Raw genomic sequence first — 21,424 nt, 5'->3', positions numbered from 1 at the left:
CACGCAGAGATTCGATTTTTTCGTGACTTCGCAGGCAGATGCAAAGATTGAAACCAGCCGGGAAGCCGCTGCGACCTGTGCGCTTTTAAATCTAGATTGAAAACTTACTTCTTTAGAAGCGCTTTTTGTGTTAAGTTTGTTGTCCTTATAAATAATAACAATTCCATTTAAATGTCGCCTTTCATCCAGGATCTCAAAGCGCTGTACAGGACACAGCAGTAGCAGACACTCAGTATAAAATAATTATATTATACATACATTTTAATAATCTATTTACTAAATTAACTAAATTTGAATAAGCAGAAGCATATAAATAGGTTTTAAAACGCATTTTTAAAATGTCCACAGACTCAGAGATCCGATTAGCATGGTTGGTTATGTACGGTGCAAAAGAAGTTCAATGTACATACAGAGCGAGCAGCTCGCAGTCGCAAGGCTGTGAGTTCAAATCCTGGTTGTGTGAGTTGACTCGGCCCATCATCGCCTCCAGTATCAATAAAATGAGTACCACTTTGTGGAAAAGGGACCGTCCATAAATGACGTCACGCACCTGGGGTGGGGGGATTCAGACATTTGTGACGATGTGTGACGATGGGGGGGGAGGGGGGGTTGAGAAATGTGACGTCACATCAAAATTCGCAACTTTAGATAAATATAGACAATACTATCTACTTAATTAAATAGACTTTTTAATAAATGTTTTCTCCTACAACATCAGAGTGCAGCGCCACATTAAATACGCACTACAATGACAATAGTTTAAAGCGATTTGAAGCATTTTTTTTGGGAGGGGGGGGCAGAGCTTTGTGACGTCATATTTGAGGGGGGGTCTGACTTTTTGTGACGCCGTGTGACAAAGGGGGGGGGGGGGGTCAAAAATCGTCCAAAATCGCGTGACGTCATTTTTGGACGGCCCCAAAGTCAACAGAGGTTGTCCGATAGAAAGACTCGCTGCTCGTCAAAGGAATGTGGAATTTCCACAGCTGGCTGAGGGCCGTGGACAGGAGATGAGCACCGCCCCCATCGCATGGCGAAATCTCCTCGCTGTTGCTGTGCCGTAAAATGGGAATTGATTTTGTTTTGTGTCACGTGATGGAAAATCTACCAAACGCGCCAGCGAATTTAATTTCTGCGTGTCGCAGCTAGAGGTCAACAGCGTCCCTTTAATTGCCAACCTCACATGTGTGGATGGTGGAATGTTGACGCAGGAGGTCGGGATACAAAGATGTAAGATGTACTGTAGAATATCCTTGACCAGATCTCGTGCAGTAAAATCTTGTCACGTAACGGGGCTCTGTCTTTGCCGAATTATCCAATATTCCGAATTGTTTACAATGGTTACTCCCCAGTGCCTCCTGCCCCAAATACAAAAAACAGGAATGTATACTTCAGTCCCTAGATATTCCTTCTCGATGTAGGTGTGGACGACTTGTCTGAGAGGGTTGGCTTGCAGAGTGCACAAACAAGGTCAAATCCGAAGCGACGGATCTGCACCAATGCTCACCACACTCACCACGCTCGCCACGCTCACCACACTCACTATGCTCACCACACGCTCCACGCTCACCACCCTCACCACACTCACCATGCTCCACACTCACCACGCACGCCACGCTCACCACACTCACCATGCTACACGCTCACCATGCTCACCACGCTCGCCACCCTCACCACACTCACCACACTCACCACGCTCGCCACGCTCACCACACTCACCATGCTCCACACTCACCACGCACGCCGCCACCAGACTGAGTCGTTGTTTTGGTCGTGGCGCGAGGCGTCGCTCCACGTGTGTGCAGAAATGGGACCGTTCAGCTCATGGCGAATTACTAGGACACATTGTGTGTGCCCAAAGCACAGCCGTGCCGAATAACCCCCAATTACGAATGATCAAATACCGAAAGAACGAGATTTTACTGTCTCTATGTCTGGGGGGGTGGGAACCCAAAACTAACATTCAGATAAAGAGCCAAATCTTATATTATCTAGATTTATATAACGCCTTTATTCAACGCGCTTTACTTTAATTATAAAAAAGGTACATGTAATGAAAGTGGCTGTGATTTAAACAAAAAGTGTTGCTTAGAAAAGTTGCCGTGGAGTTCTGGTGATAGTTGTGAGAGCAGGGAGGAGAGGTCAAGGAGGGGTTGGGGTAGTGATAGGGGTTGATAGGGGTAGTGATAGGGGAAGTAATAGGGGAAGTAATAGGGGAAGTAATAGGGGTAGTGGTAGGGGTCATCTAAACATCCTATCGGAAGCGATAGGCTGTTTAGATGAAGAAATCTTCCCACAATGCAATGTGCCAGCAACATGTTATAATATGAAGACAAATGTACGTTGATCTGTCATGTGACCGTTGTTTTTTGCCCTGATTTCTATTTGCTTCGTTGCTGTACTTTTCATTCCTTTCTTTACCTTTTGTCATTTCGATAAAGACTCAGGTCGCTCTTGAGAATGAGACTCCTAACCTCTAGAACTCAAACTAAAGTCGACACTTGGCTGGTCGTGACCCTGACGTTTGCTGCGGTTCAAACAGACGGTGGTCGTGGGCTCCTACATGATCGCGCACGGATTCTTCAGCGTCTACGGCATGTGCGTCGACACGCTGTTTCTCTGCTTCCGTAAGTGTCGCCCAACGCGAGGTCGAGAGGTCGTCACGTCCGTCGATGCCACCGCTCCTTGCCGTCGACATGCCCCTCGTGGAAGTGCATTTGCTCGCTTTTATTTTTTGTGGAGGTTCACGGTTTCCAACCCGTTCAGGTCGCCCCTGGTTAATACTTTGGCTTTATTGATCGCAAAATACTTGTGACGCCTGCTTCACAGTGGACGTTATAGGTCCCGTGACGTCATTATAAAGTGAGTAGGACATTGTGTGCCGGCGTCGTGGTCTAAACTTGTCAAATGTTAAAAAAATTGCCTGCAAATTACATCGCAGCATTGGCCCCGACTGTGAAACTACTGCAGACTGTGGCCTGTGAAACACAGCACACTTAGGCTATGAGAATTGGCACAGACAATAGATTATTTTTTATTATCTCCATCGTTTTCTTCCTTCTGCGAGATCCCACAGTCGTTGCAAATTCAACACCCGACCTCCAAGCCCTGCCCTTATGCTATCCCACCGTCTGGCTTTAGGTCTTCCGACTGGCCACAAACCTCTGGGTGTGACTCCAATTCTAGATTTGAAGCTTTCGTGACTGCAAAGATTCATACTCTTAGTTTTTTCGGTAAAGTCACGTAGCTAAAAAATGAAATTAAAATTGATAAAAAATTAATAAAATTGTATTTTTATTAATTTGAATTTCATTTTTTACCTATGTGACTTTACCGAAAGAACTAAGAGTGTGACTCAAATGCCCGTCTCAATAATGTGCCCCCCTCCACCCCGCTGCACAACCTGCCCTGCTCAGCGCAACCTCCACCCCCCGCTGCACAACCTGCCTCACCCATCCCGCCCTGCTCCCCTTCACGTGCTCGTCGCTCCAGCGACCGAGGCCTCCTGGCAAAACTCGCAACCAACCTCGGCTCGGTGGGGAGGTCGCTCCTTCTCGTCGCCGCCGCGTCCCTGCCCTTGTTGATGTCCAGGCTCAAGGGCTTCCTCCCTGACCTCGGCCAGTGATTTGCCCCCCATCTGTAAAGTGCGCCTTTAAAAGTATCAACACCTCCCTTTCACACGGGCGATTTGTTTGAAAAGGCACAAATGCTCAAAATGTCCGAAGTCAGCAATTAAGCAGCACTACTAAACTTGCAATAGATAGGAGTGAACACATTTCTTGAATTGAGCAAGGTTATTACGAGATCTTGGGGAAAAGCGACGACGATGATGGAAGGGAATTCCAAAGTGGAGCAGTGCGAGGGAAGACGCAGCCAGAGAAGCGTTGTGACCTGCAGTGTGGTGGCGGTGGTGGGTGGGCGAGCAGTCGAGGGCGCGGTCGTGACCTCCAACGCGGCGGTTGAAGCCACTATGGCTGAGGCGAAACGAGTCACCCTGGGAGACCGAGTCCTCAACGTGGGTAGCGATAAAAGAGTGACATGGAGGCTGCAGACCGCCGGTGAGGAAGGCACGGGAGTGAATCGGCACGTCCTGATATTTTGCACGGGGCCTGGAGATACGGTCTGCGGTTGTGTCGATGCCCTGGTTGCGTGGGCCTGACGGTGGCGTTTAGAATGACGCGTCCCACCCTCGCCCGGCAGTGGAAGACCTGGAAAGAAATGACGGCTCGGAGGAAAAGCCGTACTTCATGCCCAAGTCCCTGCTCAAGATTCTCAACAAGAAAAACAAGGCGCCGAAGGGAGCGGAGTGAAGGTGCCGAGCCTCGCGCACACTCACAGCGCCACCATTCTCACACCAGAGCACTGAAAGACAACGATGCCCCAAATATCCATTTCACAGATTGTTGGGGCAAGTGCCGTTCGCTGAGCAATTACGAAGGCCGGCACGGTACAGGATGCGGTGGGTGGCCAACACCACGTCCGGCCGCCTTTGTCTCCCTAGTGGCGATGTTTACACACCGCACCGGGTATTCATTTGAAGCTGAATCGACCTAGGGGAGGCTCAGGACCGGTTCAGATATTTGTCACTGATGGCCGTCAGCCGCACGCTAACCACGACCCAACCGCAGCGGGACGGGCACATGCTCAGAGCCTGACAGTTAAAACCGCGTGAGGAATCACATTCCCAGAAACAGGTATTATCAAAAACGGTCAGGAACCATTGCTGCTGGATAAAGGCCTCCGCATTCCGTACTCTTTACAAGTGTGGGTTGGGGAAGGTTGGGGAGTAGCAGGACTCAGTTTGTTGTGTTCATAGTGCACTGCTCTATCCACTGCTTCACTGCTGCACACCCCACGTGATGAAATTGGTGGGAAAACGTCGCGTGCCTGGCCTGTTCTACGGCTGCCTATTCTAAAAGGGCATATTTTCTTTACCCAATACATGTGCATAACAAATAACAATCATCAACAGACGCTGCCTATCCACTGCTGGGTGAAGAAGAAGGCCTCCCCATGCCAGCGCTATGCCCCACGGTCCTGCGATGCCACAGCCTGCATCTCGTGAACTGGTCTTCCGTCGCTCCGTCTCCGCAGTGGTCGTCGTCTCCTTTGGCCGCCATTCTGGCACACGAAGCCGTTGCCCATCGGCTATCATCGCCAGCTGGCAATGTGTGTGCCGTCTGCGCCCCGAATTCCTGAACCGACAATATGACCGCACGTGTTTCATGATCGATATGCTCCCTCCTCTCTCTCTCTCTCGTTACATCGATACATCCAAACGTGCGCCTTAATGCTTCTTTGCGCACTTAATTGATTCAGGCGCATCGCGTTGTACGAATAACCTGTCGCACCGTATGCCTTAATCCGGTTAATCACAAATCCCTGGTCTTTACACTTTATACATCAGTGGACAATATATGTAGACAGTATTGTTCATTATGCAAGTCAATGTATGGATGCCATTGAATAAGGTTATATTTCTTGTTTGTAATTAATGCCGCGTGTAGATGTTGAGCATCTATGAATGGACAGTGAAAATTACCTGTGTTTATATATATACTATCCACACGGTATATATGATGTTATTATATTGCGGTCATTACAAATATTGCTTTGTGGTATTTTGTTGAGCATTTTTTTTTCAACATTTTCAAAGCATGATAATGTATCGATCATTTAATTAGTTCATAAGAGCAGCCCATATAAAGCCAGTCCCATCGCAGATCCTGAATGTATTTTTGTATTTTATTACAATACATCATCTGGAAAGTTCCTTCAGATGGACGGACGTCTCGTTTGCAGGGGTGTCCGAGGATGTCTATAGTATCGGCACACGGAGTAAGCAATATGATGACAGACTTCACGGTATATCCAAACTTGTTTGACATTCTATGGCTTATACAGAATAACGTTTACAGGATGTCAAATACATTTATGGGGCATTGAGAACCGGGGCCAGACAATGTCTGGCAGTCTCACACCTGAACAAGGAGCCTCGCCATCAGACGTTCATCTCGAACGTTCTCTATCCCTTACAGTGGCAAATGTTTTGCAAGCGTGAGATCTGGGCTGAGATGCAACCATAGTTATGAATAAAAGAACAACAGAAACATCAACACGTTCGTCAATAACAGTGTGTGGCCGAAAGAGAAAAAAACGATGTAATAGGTGGTGACGTTTTGGGGAATTGCTCTTCTTTTAGGACATTTTATTTTGATGGTTCGACGCCAGGGCTCTTTTAAGGACTGCAGCGCAGATCTTGAAATTCGAAACAAAATAAATGGCTCTTCTTGTTATTTCGATTGCCGAACCCCTGACCATGTAAAGTCCAGTTCACCATGGGAGTCCAGTTCACCATGGGAGTTGAGTTTACCATGGGAGTCCAGTTCACCATGCGAGTCCAGTTCACCGTGTTAGTCCAGTTCACCATGGGAGTTCAGTTCACCATGCGAGTCCAATTCACCACGGGAGTTAAGTTCACCATGGTCAGGGGTCATCAGCCTGCGGCTCCAGAGCCGCATGCGGCTCCTGAAGGACTGCTGAGTGACATTTATTTATTGAGGGCCATCGTCTCGTGTTCACCACTTGAAATCGTTTTTTTACCGAATGCGAACAGAAATGTCTCTTCTTGTTTTGATTACCCGACCCCTGCTCTATGCAACGAACAATTGCCCAAAACTCCCTTACGTGCTGTGCACAAAGGTCTTTCCAGAAACGTCGCCGATTACAGCGTATATTTTCCTTGTAAGGCCACAGTGTTGTCGAGGAAGGTGGCGAGTTGTTTGTGTTGTTGTTGTTATTCACTGTGCCTTGTGCATCGCAAACGACGCAGCAGCTGCATGAACCAAATAATTCGTCCCAAGTTTTACGTCGTGAACGTCAGCTGCCTCTATCATTTCATATTTCCGCATCTCTCTTTTGAACCCCAGACTTTCTCGCCGTGTTTAATAAAGGCTGCCGCTGTAATTTAACAAAATAACTAGTTTATAAAAAAACTAAACCTTGTGTTTTATTTATTTATCTGTCTCGAGACGATTTTTTTTTCTAAGATGCAATATATGAATGAATAAACCAATCCACTGTCACATTGCTTGATGGCTGCTTGCGTGACGTTTGCTGTTGTGATCTGCAGTGTGGTGAGTGAGTGTGCGGGTGAGAAATGAGTGAGTGGGTGAGTGGATACGTGAGTTTGTAGGTGAGTAGGAGAGTGAGTGGTTGACTTGTTGTGATTTGCAGTGTGGTGAATGGGCGAGTGAGTGCGGGTGAGTAATGAGTGAGTGGGTGAGTGATGGGCACGTGAGTTTGTAGGTGGGTGGGTGATTAGTGGGAGAGTGAGTGAGTGGTTGAGTCAGTAAGTGGGGCAAGTGGGTGTGTTGTTGTGACCTGCAGTGTGGTGAGTGGGTGAGTGTAATGTGACCTGCAGTATGGTGAGTGAGTGGGTGAGTGTTGTTGTGACCTGCAGTGTGAGTGAGTGGGTGGGTGTAATGTTGTGACCTGCAGTGTGGTGAGTGAGTGAGTTGTTGTGACCTGCAGTGTGGTGAGTGGGTGAGTCGTTGTGACCTGCAGTGTGGTGAGTGGGTGAGTCGTTGTGACCTGCAGTGTGGTGAGTGGGTGGGTGAGTGTTGTGACCTGCAGTGTGGTGAGTGGGTGAGTGTGTTGATGTGACCTGCAGTGTGGTGAGTGGGTGAGTGTGTTGTTGTGACCTGCAATGTGGTGAGTGAGTGAGTCGTTGTGACCTGCAGTGTGGTGAGTGGGTGAGTGAGTGAGTTGTTGTGACCTGCAGTGTGGTGAGTGGGTGGGTGAGTGTTGTGACCTGCAGTGTGGTGAGTGGGTGAGTGTGTTGATGTGACCTGCAGTGTGGTGAGTGGGTGAGTGTGTTGTTGTGACCTGCAGTGTGGTGAGTGGGTGAGTGTTGTTGAGACCTGCAGTGTGGTGAGTGGGTGGGTGAGTGTTGTGACCTGCAGTGTGGTGAGTGGGTGAGTCGTTGTGACCTGCAGTGTGGTGAGTGGGTGGGTGAGTGTTGTGACCTGCAGTGTGGTGAGTGGGTGAGCGAGTGAGTCGTTGTGACCTGCAGTGTGGTGAGTGGGTGGGTGAGTGAGTTGTTGTGACCTGCAGTGTGAGTGAGTGGGTGGGTGTAATGTTGTGACCTGCAGTGTGGTGAGTGAGTGAGTTGTTGTGACCTGCAGTGTGGTGAGTGGGTGAGTCGTTGTGACCTGCAGTGTGGTGAGTGGGTGGGTGAGTGTTGTGACCTGCAGTGTGGTGAGTGGGTGAGTGTGTTGATGTGACCTGCAGTGTGGTGAGTGGGTGAGTGTGTTGTTGTGACCTGCAGTGTGGTGAGTGAGTGAGTCGTTGTGACCTGCAGTGTGGTGAGTGGGTGAGTGAGTGAGTTGTTGTGACCTGCAGTGTGGTGAGTGGGTGGGTGAGTGTTGTGACCTGCAGTGTGGTGAGTGGGTGAGTGTGTTGTTGTGACCTGCAGTGTGGTGAGTGGGTGAGTGTTGTTGAGACCTGCAGTGTGGTGAGTGGGTGGGTGAGTGTTGTGACCTGCAGTGTGGTGAGTGGGTGAGTCGTTGTGACCTGCAGTGTGGTGAGTGGGTGGGTGAGTGTTGTGACCTGCAGTGTGGTGAGTGGGTGAGCGAGTGAGTCGTTGTGACCTGCAGTGTGGTGAGTGGGTGGGTGAGTGTTGTGACCTGCAATGTGGTGAGTGGGTGGGTGAGTGAGTGTTGTGACCTGCAGTGTGGTGAGTGGGTGAGTCGTTGTGACCTGCAGTGTGGTGAGTGGGTGGGTGAGTGTTGTGACCTGCAGTGTGGTGAGTGGGTGGGTGAGTGAGTGTTGTGACCTGCAGTGTGGTGAGTGGGTGAGTGTTGTGACCTGCAGTGTGGTGAGTGAGTGGGTGAGTGAGTGTTGTGACCTGCAGTGTGGTGAGTGGGTGAGTCGTTGTGACCTGCAGTGTTGGAGAGTCTAACACACCAACCGTGTGGATGAGACGCCACGAGGCAATCCTCGGCACGCCGTGAAGTGATCACCCAACAATCGACCCCCAGGCTGAGTGACTCAGACTGAGCGATGTCGAAGCCGCAGTATTCAGGATCCGACCGTCCCGCCGGTTTGTGGCGAGCGGCTTGGAACCGAATCGACGACCTCCCGAGCTCAGCAATCACCATCGATCTGCTCCTCTAGCTTCAATCCCACCACATTCATCATTGGTGACGTTAAGTGGCGGTGCGATTGCATCGCCATCCACATCACCCCTCTGGACAGGGGGGGGGGGTCCAGTGCGCGTTTGATCGGAGCGCGACAGTAACGCGCTGCTCATCACCTCGAGTCATTACGGCACCACCCTGAACAAAGTCATCATCACCACCACTCGGGATTGTGAATATTTTTGAGTGCGCGTTTTGTAGGAGCGCGACGGTAACTCGCTGCTCGTCACTTCTAGTATTTACGGCACCACCAACCCACCACCCTGAACAAAGTCATCATCCCAACCACTCGGGATTGTGAATATTTTTTGAGTGCGCGTTTGATCGGAGCGTGACGGTAACGCGCTGTTCGTCACCTCGAGTCATTACGGCACCACCAGCACCAGTCCCACCACCACCACTCCCTGCTAAGCCACTGTGGATTGTGAAGATTTTTTGTAGTGCGCGTTTGGTAGGAGCGCGACGGTAACGTGCTGCTCGTCACCTCGAGTCATTACGGCACCACCCACCACCACCACGCTTAACAAAGCCGTGACAACCACATGGGATTGTGAGGGTTGTTTTAAGTGCGCGTTTGATCGGAGCGCGACGGTAATGCGCTGCTCGTCACTTCCAGTATTTACGGCACCACCATCACCACCCTGAACAAAGCCATCATCACAACCACTCGGGATTGTCAGATTTTTAAGATGCGCGTTTGATCGGAGCGCGACGGTAACTCGCTGCTCGTCACATCGAGTCATTACGGCACCACCACCCTCCCTGCCAAGCCGCTGTGATTGTGAAGATTTATTTTATTTTTTGTAGCGGAGCAACAACGAGAAGCGAGAAACCCGGGGGAGCCTCTCCTGCCTCGGCCGCGGCGACATAACGGGACCACCACCCTGCTCCCGCTTTGATGTTTAACCGTGAGGACGACAACAACAACAACAAGATCCGGGTGAGCCACGGGCGCTGTTGACAATTCATAAAAAATTATGATTTTTTTTTTTAAAACCCCATTGACTGTGGTCACGCGTTAAACTGCACCGTGTGAAGACGACGCACTGCGTACACACGCGAGTGTGCCATGCATTGCGCTGTATGGGTGTAGAACAAAGCTCCCACCGTATCGTCTTGGACAGGCTGGTGGCGACGCCCGGCCGCCTTTGTCTCCCCAGTGCTGCTGCTTCTCTATACAGACACTACGACCCTTGCTCTAGGGCCGAGCTGAACGAGTGAGGCGGCTCAGGACCAGTTCAGATAATAGCCACTGACGTTTAGCGGAATAGATCTAAACAATTATCGAGTAATAAACCACTATCTACTCAGTATATGCACAGCAACTGCATACTGAACGTTAATCATCATCATCATCATCCATGGTCAATCCAGAGCCGGATGAACGCCTAATTTATTCGAATGCAGTATCGACTACATACATTTATTAAGAAGTTAACCATTTCTTATTGCAACACATGCATATACAGTACGTATAACATTAAGTACAGTTCAACAATGTACTGTACGTACTGTACATTCACACGTGTGTGTGTGTACAATGTCGGCGCGTGCACATTGCCTGTATGCAGGCGCAGCCCTGCAAGTGCTTGCTTCCTCCACTGCTGGCGGAAAGGGGCCTACCGCTAGAGGGAGCTCGAGATCGATGCTCGGTCTCATCAGAATCTGAATATTTATTTAGACGACAGGAGGAATCCGATGAGCTATGAAGCTATTTTATTTAAAAACAGATATCCAATTGGGGCCCGGGTTAAGAACGTTACAACAACAAACAATACAAAGACACGAAATGAGTTCGAAGTATAAGGAAGATGAACAGATCACCCAAACGCACACAAATACAACACTAACCCACCCACATCCTACCAGACAAGCTCACTGAGCTATTAGCTTATTTTTCAAAGGCGACCTGCCTACCACAATTAATAGCTCAGCAAAGTGCCCCAGCATTCAAGACATTTACAGCAGAAACATCTTCTAAATATTATTGGTTCTTTCGGTAAAGTCACGTAGAAGGGGAATAATAAAATAATACTACTTTTTTATGTTTTTAATATTTTATTATTTCCCTTCTACGTGACTTTACCAAAATAACCAAGTATATGAATCCCTGCAGTCACGAAAGCTTTAAATCAAAATCTTCTAAATATTGCATTCTCATTGGCGTTTGGAATGTCTCTGATTCTGACTCATTCATGGAACACAGATGCAATTGATGTTTATTTTTACTTTATTTACGTTCTTTAATATATGGTTCTGATCTAATTATGTCGATTCATATAATGTGGCATTTTTTTATGTCGTTATGATATTGTCGCTGTGAACCGTTTTCTGTTATCATTTTATTTGCTACAAGTCTAGTGGAACGCCATTTATGCCGTGTGCTTTGATTTCTGATATAATCCAGGTCACCCTTGTAAACAAGGCCTTGTTCACTTCTTGGTCTGAATGGGTTTCCATTTCTTGGTGAAATAAAGATTGGATTGCATTGAAATCCATATTTCTCTGGTATATGTCTGTTCTGAATACATCCCTCCCATTTATTATTTATGTGTAGATCATGGCTCTCAGAGTATTGTCAACCCAGGCTCTCGATTGAAACGTTTGCATTATAATTTGAGTGCTTTGATATGTCCCCAGTTTTTTTGGCAGCTAATACAACGACAGGGGTTGGAGCACGTGGATTCTGCCACAGCGTCCCGTCATCATAGCACAGTCAACCTGCCCATGCACGGGGCCTGCCAATCTGGCTCTACCCACCACCCCCTCGTGTGCCATGCCAGCTTTAATAGGTGCTCGCGAACAGCACTTGCACCATCGGAGGATCTTTTGTCTTCGTGTGCGTGCCCACATGCGTGCTTATCGCTAGGGGACACAGATGGTGCATGAGTAAATCCACGGCACCTGGGTCTGTCCCGTGACCTGCCAGCGATCATTCGACATTTCACGTGGCCTTAAAGTGTACATAGCCTGGCACAAGCGCCGCGATGACGTCACCGCCACTTAGTGGCAAATGACGATTGTTGTTGTTGTGCTAATCTCCCTTGACAGAGAAGAGACTGGAGCCCATGCCAGCACAAACGTGTGTAACAAGAGCAGCAGCAGCAGCAGCAGTATGTGGCCGGCCACTCCATGCCGCGCGCTGTCCCGCGCCTTCCTGGCGCGCCTGTGCTTCTGGTCGCTGGCGGCGCTCTCCGCCGTCTCTGTGGCACTGGTGCTGCTGCTGTCGTACGGCGACCGCGTGGAGGAGCGCCTGCTGCTCATGCAGCTGCCGTGGCAGACGCCCGGCTGCCGCCCGGACCGCTCGACCGGCGGCGTTTCCCCGCAGGCGCGAGCGCGGTTCCTCAGCTCCCCCGGCGAGTTGTGCCGCCCCGGGGCGGAGCCCTTCCTCCTGATCTGCGTGGCGAGCGCGCCAGAACACCGGTCGCGGCGCGAGGCCATCAGGGAGACGTGGGGCGGCGTGCGCAAGGTGGCGGTGGCCTCGGGTGGCGGTGGCGGTGGCCGGGCGCTGGACGTGCGCGTGGTGTTTGTGCTGGGAGTGACGCGCAGCGACCGGACGAGGGCCAGCGTGCAGAACGAGTCGGTGGAACGGCGCGACATCGTGCAGGCACGTTCCCCCCCCACCCACCCCTCTAACCTCTCTCTCACTCTCTCTTCCGTGATTCCGGTGAAGGCTTTGGTTAGCAGACTGGACTTGAAACCCAGAAGTCACCAGTTCTGTTTGGATATTTTCCGTGGTTGTCTGGCAAAAGTTCAAAGCTTTTTTATTGAAATGTCACCACAGAACTGCTTCAGTAACCTCACCATGGTGCCAGTCCCATATTTTTTTAAATATTCATCAGTGCAATTATGTCAATAGTGCACAACTGTGACTTTAAAGTGGTGTTGTACGATTGAGGGATGCTGACGTATAATGGTTCGCACACTGGACTTGCAATCCGGTGGTCGACGGTTCATTTCTACTTCTTGGCCGCAGAATTTCGAAAATTGTTTTTTAAATTGGGGCGCCGCGGTGGCGAGATGTTACTTGACTCGCCTGTTAAGAGGAGGTTGTGGGTTCGATCCCGACCCTGACGCCTGTATATTTGGAGGTTGCATATTCTCCCTGAAGTCACGTAAATTTTTCTCCGGGTCCCCCAGTTTTTCACTCCGTATTTAGAAACATGCTCATGCCTTACCCTAATTTTATATGCAGGCTTTCATGATCAATATTATTATTCATAATTAGTGTCTATAACCCTCCACCACTGGACAGAGCCAATCAAATCAAGTTGTCAAGTTCACAAATATCCCAAATGATTTGGTTTTCTAGCAATCCGGAGACATTTAGAAAAGCAAGCTACATTTTGATAATATTTATACGACGAGTCGATGGAGATGACAAACGGCATCATCGGGCCTTAAAAAACCTCAGCTCTTGCCTGACGCATGTGAGAGCTGCACAGCGCAACCGCGAAAACTTTACCCAGTGGCACGGCGGTGAGCGTTGTTCATTCGTCACGAGTCCGCTGACGCAGAACGTCGCCCCCTGCGCAGGCGGAATTCCTCGACACGTACCGCAACCTGACGCTGAAGACGATGGCGACGCTGCAGTGGTTCGTGTCACGCTGCCCCAGGGTGCGCTTCCTCCTCAAAGCGGACGACGACGTCTTTGTGAATCCGCACTCCCTGGTGGAACACCTGCACGGCGCTCACGGACCGGCGTCGCCAGCTGACGACGACTACGGTAAGCAACTTTGCAGAATGGAAATAATAAAAGAATAACAAATAAAACATTATTAAATAATTCCCACGACGTTTCGGTCACAACGCAGGACGGCTGCTTGCGTTGTGGCCGAAACGTCGTGGGAATTATTTTATTGTTTTATTTTTTATTATTTTATTATTTCCATTCTACGTGACTTTACCGAAATAACCAAGAAGATGAATCCCTGCAGTCACGAAAGCTTTAAATCGAAATTCAACTTTGCAGAGTTGAGCTTTGCAGGGGTAACTCAGGGGGTCAGAGCAAGCGATGAGCTGGCTCCGCAGAGAAGCTGGGTTCGAATACAGGTAGGCACACATGATTAAACCGGGTTCTGAAGTGTAGTAAGTTGATGATCTTAGCTTCTGGTGTGGATGCATGGTACATTGAGGGGTCTTCAGAAGCGGTTCTGCTGTGTAATTTTCTCGGGCTGCCGTCATTGTTGTACTGTTCTGTGAAAATATTTGAATGGAGTCTTAAGCACAAATAGTGCGAAATTAGGGTGAAATATGGGCAAATAACTGCCACGACCCAGGGGGCATGAGCAGGGCCTCATCCAGCAGCGGATGACACAAGGGCTGTACGTGTACAACCATTCATCACGAATCGTCAGCAAAGGACCATAGGCGCCAATTGTGTGACCTCTTGCATGACGAGAAATGTGCACCCTACAGGCACGTATTGTAATGTCAATTATTATCGAGCACATTCGGTATTCGTGCCTGAGAGCACAAGGTTATTACGACGGTGATGTGTTTCACAGACGAGTATAGTTTGCTAGTTGGGGAGCGATGTTGCTACGTGGTTCCAACTTTAGTAATTTGCAGCTAAATTTGTAAAAATTTGGGAAGTGTGGACCACGACACGGGCACACGTGGCCTGCGTCTTTTTTTCAGATAAGGTCACGGACTCTATTAACGGCCACTGTGAAGCAGATGGCACTGTTAGCTTTCGGTGAATACGCCCACAGTATTAACAAGGGCGGACAATGAGTTTGGCCTGCGAACCTCTGCGACAAGCAGCAAGCACGCTACCGTTATGTCGTGCCACCACGCCAGTGTCCGTAACAGCAGCATCATCATCATCCGTTTTTTCCCTCCGCATTTAGAATCAATGTGCGTTTAGAGAGTATTTGGCTGCTTTAAATGTCCACGTGATTAGCCACTTCATTGAGCTATAATTTGTGGCCAGGTCGCTTCTGAAAATGAGCTATATCGCTCAGTGGACCTTACCTGGTAAAATTATTTTTAGGCAGTTCATCATTAGCGGCAGCTGGAACAGCAGCAGCATTGACTGCCGTAACATTATGATCAGTGATGTAGCTTGGTTGGCATTGGTCCTGGTGCAAAGAATTAATTGTGGGGGGGGCCCTTGTCCAATTTCCACCCTCTTCCTAGACTGTCGCCTGTCGCCCTCCCACCCGTGGATCTTGGTGCATTCGCCGGGCCATGCCACCACGCCGAGTGTTTGTGTACACACGCTTGTGTTGGATGGTCACTGTTGGAACGCCAGGTGGCGGAGGCAAAGGCGGCGGTGGTGTTGGCGGCGGCGGCGGCGAAGGAGGTCATGACCTGTACCTGGGCCGCGTGCACTCGCGGGTGAGGCCGAACCGGGACCCGGCGAGCAAGGCGTTTGTGAGCGACGAGCGCTTTCCGGGCGACCACTACGCCCCCTACTGCAGCGGCACCGCCTACGTCCTCTCCGGCAGCGCGGCGCGCAAGGTGCGCAAACCCTAACATGCGGCTTCGTCGTCATCATCAACGTCATCATGATGGATGAAGGCCTCCCCTAGACGGTGCCATTCGTCATGGTTGTGCAGTGCCACAATCCCTCTGCACACAAGCCGATCTCATCAATCCGTCTCTGTAGTAGGCGTATGTTCGGGAATGTTTCCTCCTTTGACTGCCGCTCTGTCGTGAGTTTTCACCACAAGCCATGAGCCCTGCGAGGAACGTGGCCTGCCCAAGCCCAGTCACTTAGCATTGTAAAGGACAGATGTTGTTCTCTGATCAATGTGGTCCACTTTCCATCTCAGCATTGATTTCATGGCCCAAGCCCACTTACTTTTCACTACGATGTCTCCATGAATTTATTTTACTGGCTCCAAGGGTTGTTCCCAGTGTACTTCTACCTCTGGTCTTTTTGCGCAATTTTCAGCTTTTGTTCCATTAAATTATCAGTGTTCATTTCATATTTCCAATCAATATGCCATGGCAGGTAACATACACTGATTAAATACGTAATTTTGTTACCACTTTGGTATGTTGCTGATCATTATTGAGTTCAGTTTATTATTGTGTTTTATTGTTATCGATAAACACGTCTATATATATACCTCCTATTAACCGCTCTTGCAGTTATACGCGCCCCCGAGACGACCAGGTTGCTAGCGCCTATTAAGGCCAACATGGAACACCAGCGGGGCGGTGTTGCCAGCACCATGCCTGGCCATCTCCCAGGCGCTAATATTCACGTACCACACCAGGAACTCATTTAAGTCTGAGTCTACCCAGAGGAGGCTCAAGACAAGTTCAAAGACCGCTTATCACCGCTGTTATTTGTGGCTGGGAATCGAACTCTGGTGTCAGGGCCCGTAGTGCCGTACGTGAACGCCCGCTTTTATGTTTACTCTCTGCCACAGTGCAGCTTGTTAACCGTTCTTTCTCTCTCTGCCTGTCCATCCGCTCCTCCGCGCTCCCTCCTCCCGCAAGGTTCTATCCACTGCTCTGCTGCTGCCGGCGCCGCTGCTGCCGCTGGAGGACGTGTTCGTGGGTGAGTGCGCCCGGCGCGCCGGCCTGCGGCCATCGCACACGGCGCTCTTCTCGGGCTCACTGCGCCTGCCCTTCAACCGCTGCTGCTACGGCCGCATCTTCTCGTCGCACCGCATGGAGCCTGCCGACCAGCGGCGAGCGTGGAGCGTGCTGCGGGGCCCGCCTTGCTCGCACGTCGAGCGACTCGCCGGCTTCGCCGTGTGCCGCGCCCTCGGGATGATCGCCGGCGCCTGGGCCTCGCTCGTGGGGCGGCAGTCGAACATCACCGCGTCGGCGAGCGGATTCGCCTGACTGCCATCCGTCCCGACCCCCTTCTGGGCTGACGATTTGTGTGGAGGTGGACGGGCGTGGAGTTCGGAGGGGTTCATCACGGCCGTGTCGGTGAAGCAGGCAAGAGTGCTTTAGAGGGGTTCATCACGGCTGTGTCGGCGACAAGGGTGGCTTAGAGGGGTGCAGAATGGCTGTGTCGGTGACACTGGGCAGGCAGTCTGACACAAGTGTGAAACTTTACTGACGAAATTAAAACCCGCAGGACTGATCCAGTGACTTCACCTGGGGGGTGTCAATCAAATATATTTTTTATATATGTCAAAAGCTGTAAACCTGTGATTTTAAAGTGTTGTTTACTTGTTAATGGTGCCGCTGTGGTGTAATGATTAGCAAACTGGGACTTGCGATCCAGAGTTTGCCGGTTCAATTTCATCCGATCTCCTGGCACGGGCAGTTGTAACAACAAAGTTTCTGAAATCCAACCCCACTGCCTCTGTCCATCCAGCAGTGTAAATGGGCATCACCGCGGTTGATCATCAGTTTGCGTGTGGCGGTGTAAAGTGGGTTTTCCCACCTCTTCCAAGATGTCTGACCAGTGAGGAAGCATAGGCCAAGTACCATCTAGATATACTGTTTTAGAAGGGCTCAATCGGAGCTCCCTTCAAGTACCAGTAGTGGCACAAGCCGGAGTTTCACACTGATGCCAGACAGCGTAGGACGCTACCGATGTGTAATCTACAACGTAAACGTTTTCTGTGGTTGGGGTTGAGTCTTTAATTCGCTGTACACTTAAAACTACAGTCCACAAATAGGCTGCCGGGTAGCCTTGATGACTCATAATGGCCATGTTGGAGACAATGCACGGTCATCATGAACTTTCTGGCTGGATTATGCATAGGGTACCACGAATCATTTATTTCATTGGGCATTCTATTTTCAAATATTGACCCGCTGGAAATATTTGTCGTTAAACGATTGGAATTGATCTCATCGAGCTTCGAAAAGCACATGGAAGGACATCGCCTGTGTTGAACAATGCCTTGTGATAGAGGTACCACCAAGGCTTCTTTGCCCAGGAATTGGTCAAACCCTCATTGTGTGACTCGTAACAAAACAGTTTCAGTTTAATTTATTAGGATTTACCCTGTGAGGCATTCGGCTCTTGATTTGGGTTCAACCGCAACAAACAATAAAATTACAAGATACACCTAAAATTCATCGTACACAAATCTGAATATCACATACGTAAACAATAGAATCCTACAGAAAAAGCACAACCCGTCCAGGCTGCGTACAGAAAGTGCAAAAAAAATTTTCTATGTTTGATCCCAAGAACAATCATAATACAATACAGATAAAAAAACTAAGTATAAATCTATACTAAATAAAAAAAATGGGGCCAACCCAAGCCCCTCTAAAACTTACTAAAACAATGCTATATGAACAACGTAACAGTTTTCCCAACAGATGTGATTAAAAGTTTACAATAGCGACACACACAACACACATCACTAAACCCAGCATCCTTCACTAGCTGCATAAGTCAATCCATAACAGCCGGATTAACAATAGCAGTAGCATCGCACTATAATCAAAATACTTAATAAGTTTAGGCTCTCACTGGGTAGTTCCACAAAGTAGGCACATTGATATTTAACTTTTCATAATAATAATAATAGTGATAATAAAAATCTACTTTTATTATGCGCACATTTTCATGAAATCGCGAAAAAAATTCCATTCGTGGCACAGGAGGCGCACAGCGAGGCTTTGGGCTCCCCCTACGCCCAAGGGAACAGTCACCCGTCTCGATTTAAAGCTTTCATGACTGCAGGGATTCATCTTCTTGGTTCTTTCGGTAAAGTCACATAGAAGGGAAGTAATAAAATAATAATAAAAATATATAATAAAATATTTTATTATTTCTATTTTTATTATTTTATTACTACCCGTCTCTTTAAAGTGGTGGTGGGTTTGACACTACCGATTCGTGCTTATTGGGGCGTCATTTTAAAGACGATGATAATGCAGAAGACACGGCTTGTGAAGTAAGCTACGTACATGGAATGCACCATCACCATCCGAGCATTGATGGGAATATTCGGTGCAGAGTTCATCGGACAGCCCTTGCTGTTGGATGAACAATTCTCCCTTGTCAAGAGAGGTGGACATGTTATTTTAAAACATAAATTACAGTCCTAATTAGTCTTTGTTTTTTTCGGTTAAGTCACGTAGGTGAAAACAAAATAAAATAGAAATAAAACAACTACATTTATTTATTATTATTATTATTTTTCACCTACGTGACTTTACCGAAAAAACCAAAGAGTATATGGATCCTTGCAGTCACAAAAACTTCAAATCTAGAATACAGTCCTAATTGGTTGACTTAATATGCCCAAGTGTAAAGCCACTGAATGAGTATTATATTAATGATGTCCGACACCTTTAAGGTGTCTTGAATATACTCGTTTGCAGTTGCGATACTGAAATCTATGAATATAAGAGTTTTAGAACAAAAGTGCAACTGAAATTGCATTGGACTCATGTTCGACACATCACTGTATGTCTTTACTTGAGTAGAATAGAAGCCATATTTTTTATTTCCACGTATTGTTCAATAGCTTTTCTACGTTTTAATTATTTTACAAATTGTCGTGTGTCTGCGTGTGTCTGCGATATTTTAAAGTTTGCGTGAGAAGTCAACGGTATCAAAATCAGCAGTGGAATAGTAATGCTCATTTCTGTTGGGCACCCCAAATCAAGAGTTAAAATATCACATTCCTATGATGAGGATCATCACTACTGGTGACTTACCACAAAGTGGTACTCATTTTATTGAACCTGGAGTATATGATGATGATGATGATGGAGAGAGTTGGCTTTCAATGGGGATTTGAACTCATAACTTTCTGATTTGAGTCTAGTACCTTGGCATACCATCAACTGATTACGTCTATATATTTTTTAAGTAATACGAACATTTTAAATGGTTAGTTTATAGAACAATAACGATATTTAACAATGGGGGTGTTTTATAAAAAAAAATTTGAAGGTGCCAAAAATATGTTTTTGACATTTTCCATTTCACTCAAATGTTGGCGTTGCTATTTCCACGGGCAATCTATGTATCAAATGAATGCAGTTAGAATGGGTGTCTCTGGGCTCGTAATGGCTGTGTCTATTACACTGATCCGGGGCCACCGCGATCACGTTTACTGATTCTGGGTTTCAGCCGCCCTTGTTTCAACCACGTTCTCAAGTGTGGCGAGTTGATGATGGTCTCAACCCGGTCACCAGTGACTGCACAAAAAAAATCCATCACATGCCATTATATATATTTTTTACTTACTTCAGTTGTGAGCATTTTCCTGTCATTAAGACACCGTGTGAACCACTCGTGCGCGGATGAAGACAGCACTGGATAATTATTGTAGTGAGAGTGTGAAAGGACATGTAGTCATAATGTCAACATATAAAACCGTGTAACCGTGGCACACCATAGAAGGTTGCTAGAGTCGAGGACATCATTTCTAGTGAAAGAAAGTTCAAAGTTCAAAAGTTCAAAGTTCATTTATTAGGTATAGCCCTGTGAGCCATTCGGCTCTTGAATCGGGTGCAACCGCAACAAACAAACAAAACATGAACAAGAAAACATCTTAAAGTGACTATGTGCAAACATAAAATCCAAGAAAAGACAGCAAAATATTGCAGAAAGAGAACCTGAAAGGGAAGAGAGTTGAAGAGGGCGCTGCTCAAGCTGAGCAGCAGGAAGAAATAAGAAGGGTCAATCAGGAAGGGGTGGAGCGGGGAGAAGGAATGACCTGGTCAGGATATCTGGGATGAGAGAATGATGATGAGAGGGCAGAGAAAGTAGGGAGAGATAAGGATGGAGGAAGCATAAGTGAGCTGCACGTAGCAGCATTTGTTTTAACAGGGTGGTAGGGGTGGGATTCAGAGTGGGGGTGGCCACACATACATCACGTAATTTACAGCGGGCGTGAGCTGATGTATTCAGATTTGTGAATCCACTCCTGAATAAAGGCCTCCCCCACACTGTGTCAGTCATAGGGGTCGATTGGTAGTCAATTTAAAAAGTCCCCAGTGCTTTCACGAGCATTAGGCAGGCGATGCTTTTAGCTTACGATGGCCTAATTAGTGGAATATACCACTGTTCCCATGGAAGGAGAAACAGCACCTCTGTTAAATTCCCTCAGAGGTGTTCTTTGTTATCACACGGATCCCGGAGGAATGATGATGATGCGAGTCGGCTCCTGGTAGGGATTTGAACTCCAGCAGAAAATAACGTGTGCAAGAAGACGACGATATTGATATTAAATGTTAACTTTTAGTGAAGGGATTTTATTCATCTGCGTATATCCATGTTTACAATGCACTATACATGTTGCTGGGGTTAGTGAGCGAGACTGGTGCCATACATC

At 48.1% G+C, this 21,424-nt stretch overlaps 3 protein-coding genes across 5 annotated transcripts in view; 2 read left to right on the top strand and 1 right to left on the bottom strand.

Annotated features, from left to right (window-relative positions):
- The window catches only part of LOC133354583 (choline transporter-like protein 4), a 63,088-nt gene extending 56,001 nt beyond the window's left edge, over window positions 1-7,087 (top strand). For both annotated transcript variants that reach the window (XM_061571532.1, XM_061571533.1), the window contains 3 exons: window positions 2,540-2,624; window positions 4,198-4,309; window positions 4,970-7,087. In XM_061571532.1, the coding sequence (XP_061427516.1) occupies window positions 2,540-2,624; window positions 4,198-4,307 (195 nt within the window). In that variant the 3' untranslated portion in view covers window positions 4,308-4,309; window positions 4,970-7,087. The remainder of the gene's footprint in view (window positions 1-2,539; window positions 2,625-4,197; window positions 4,310-4,969) is intronic.
- LOC133354780 (uncharacterized) overlaps window positions 1-21,424 on the bottom strand; it is a 417,798-nt gene that overhangs the window by 80,682 nt on the left and 315,692 nt on the right. The gene's annotated exons all lie outside the window — the stretch shown is intronic.
- Window positions 9,591-17,091, top strand: LOC133354722 (beta-1,3-galactosyltransferase 4-like). Of its 2 annotated transcripts, XM_061571779.1 has the most exons (6): window positions 9,591-9,662; window positions 10,005-10,137; window positions 12,249-12,804; window positions 13,734-13,923; window positions 15,454-15,662; window positions 16,653-17,091. In XM_061571779.1, the coding sequence occupies exons 3-6, from the start codon at window positions 12,313-12,315 to the stop codon at window positions 17,001-17,003; spliced, it is 1,242 nt and encodes a 413-aa protein (XP_061427763.1). In that variant the 5' UTR covers window positions 9,591-9,662; window positions 10,005-10,137; window positions 12,249-12,312; the 3' UTR covers window positions 17,004-17,091. The 2 variants fall into 2 exon arrangements, with proteins under 2 accessions (XP_061427763.1, XP_061427762.1); XM_061571778.1 differs by lacking the exon at window positions 9,591-9,662 and having other exon boundaries at window positions 9,856-10,137.

Source organism: Lethenteron reissneri, chromosome 48 (assembly GCF_015708825.2).
Source record: "Lethenteron reissneri isolate LAM-NWPU_2019-01 chromosome 48, ASM1570882v1, whole genome shotgun sequence".
NCBI classification, from domain to species: Eukaryota; Metazoa; Chordata; class Hyperoartia; order Petromyzontiformes; family Petromyzontidae; genus Lethenteron; species Lethenteron reissneri.
The sequence above is the reverse complement of the archived record's forward strand: the minus strand, read 5'-3'. Positions and strand labels throughout refer to the sequence as shown.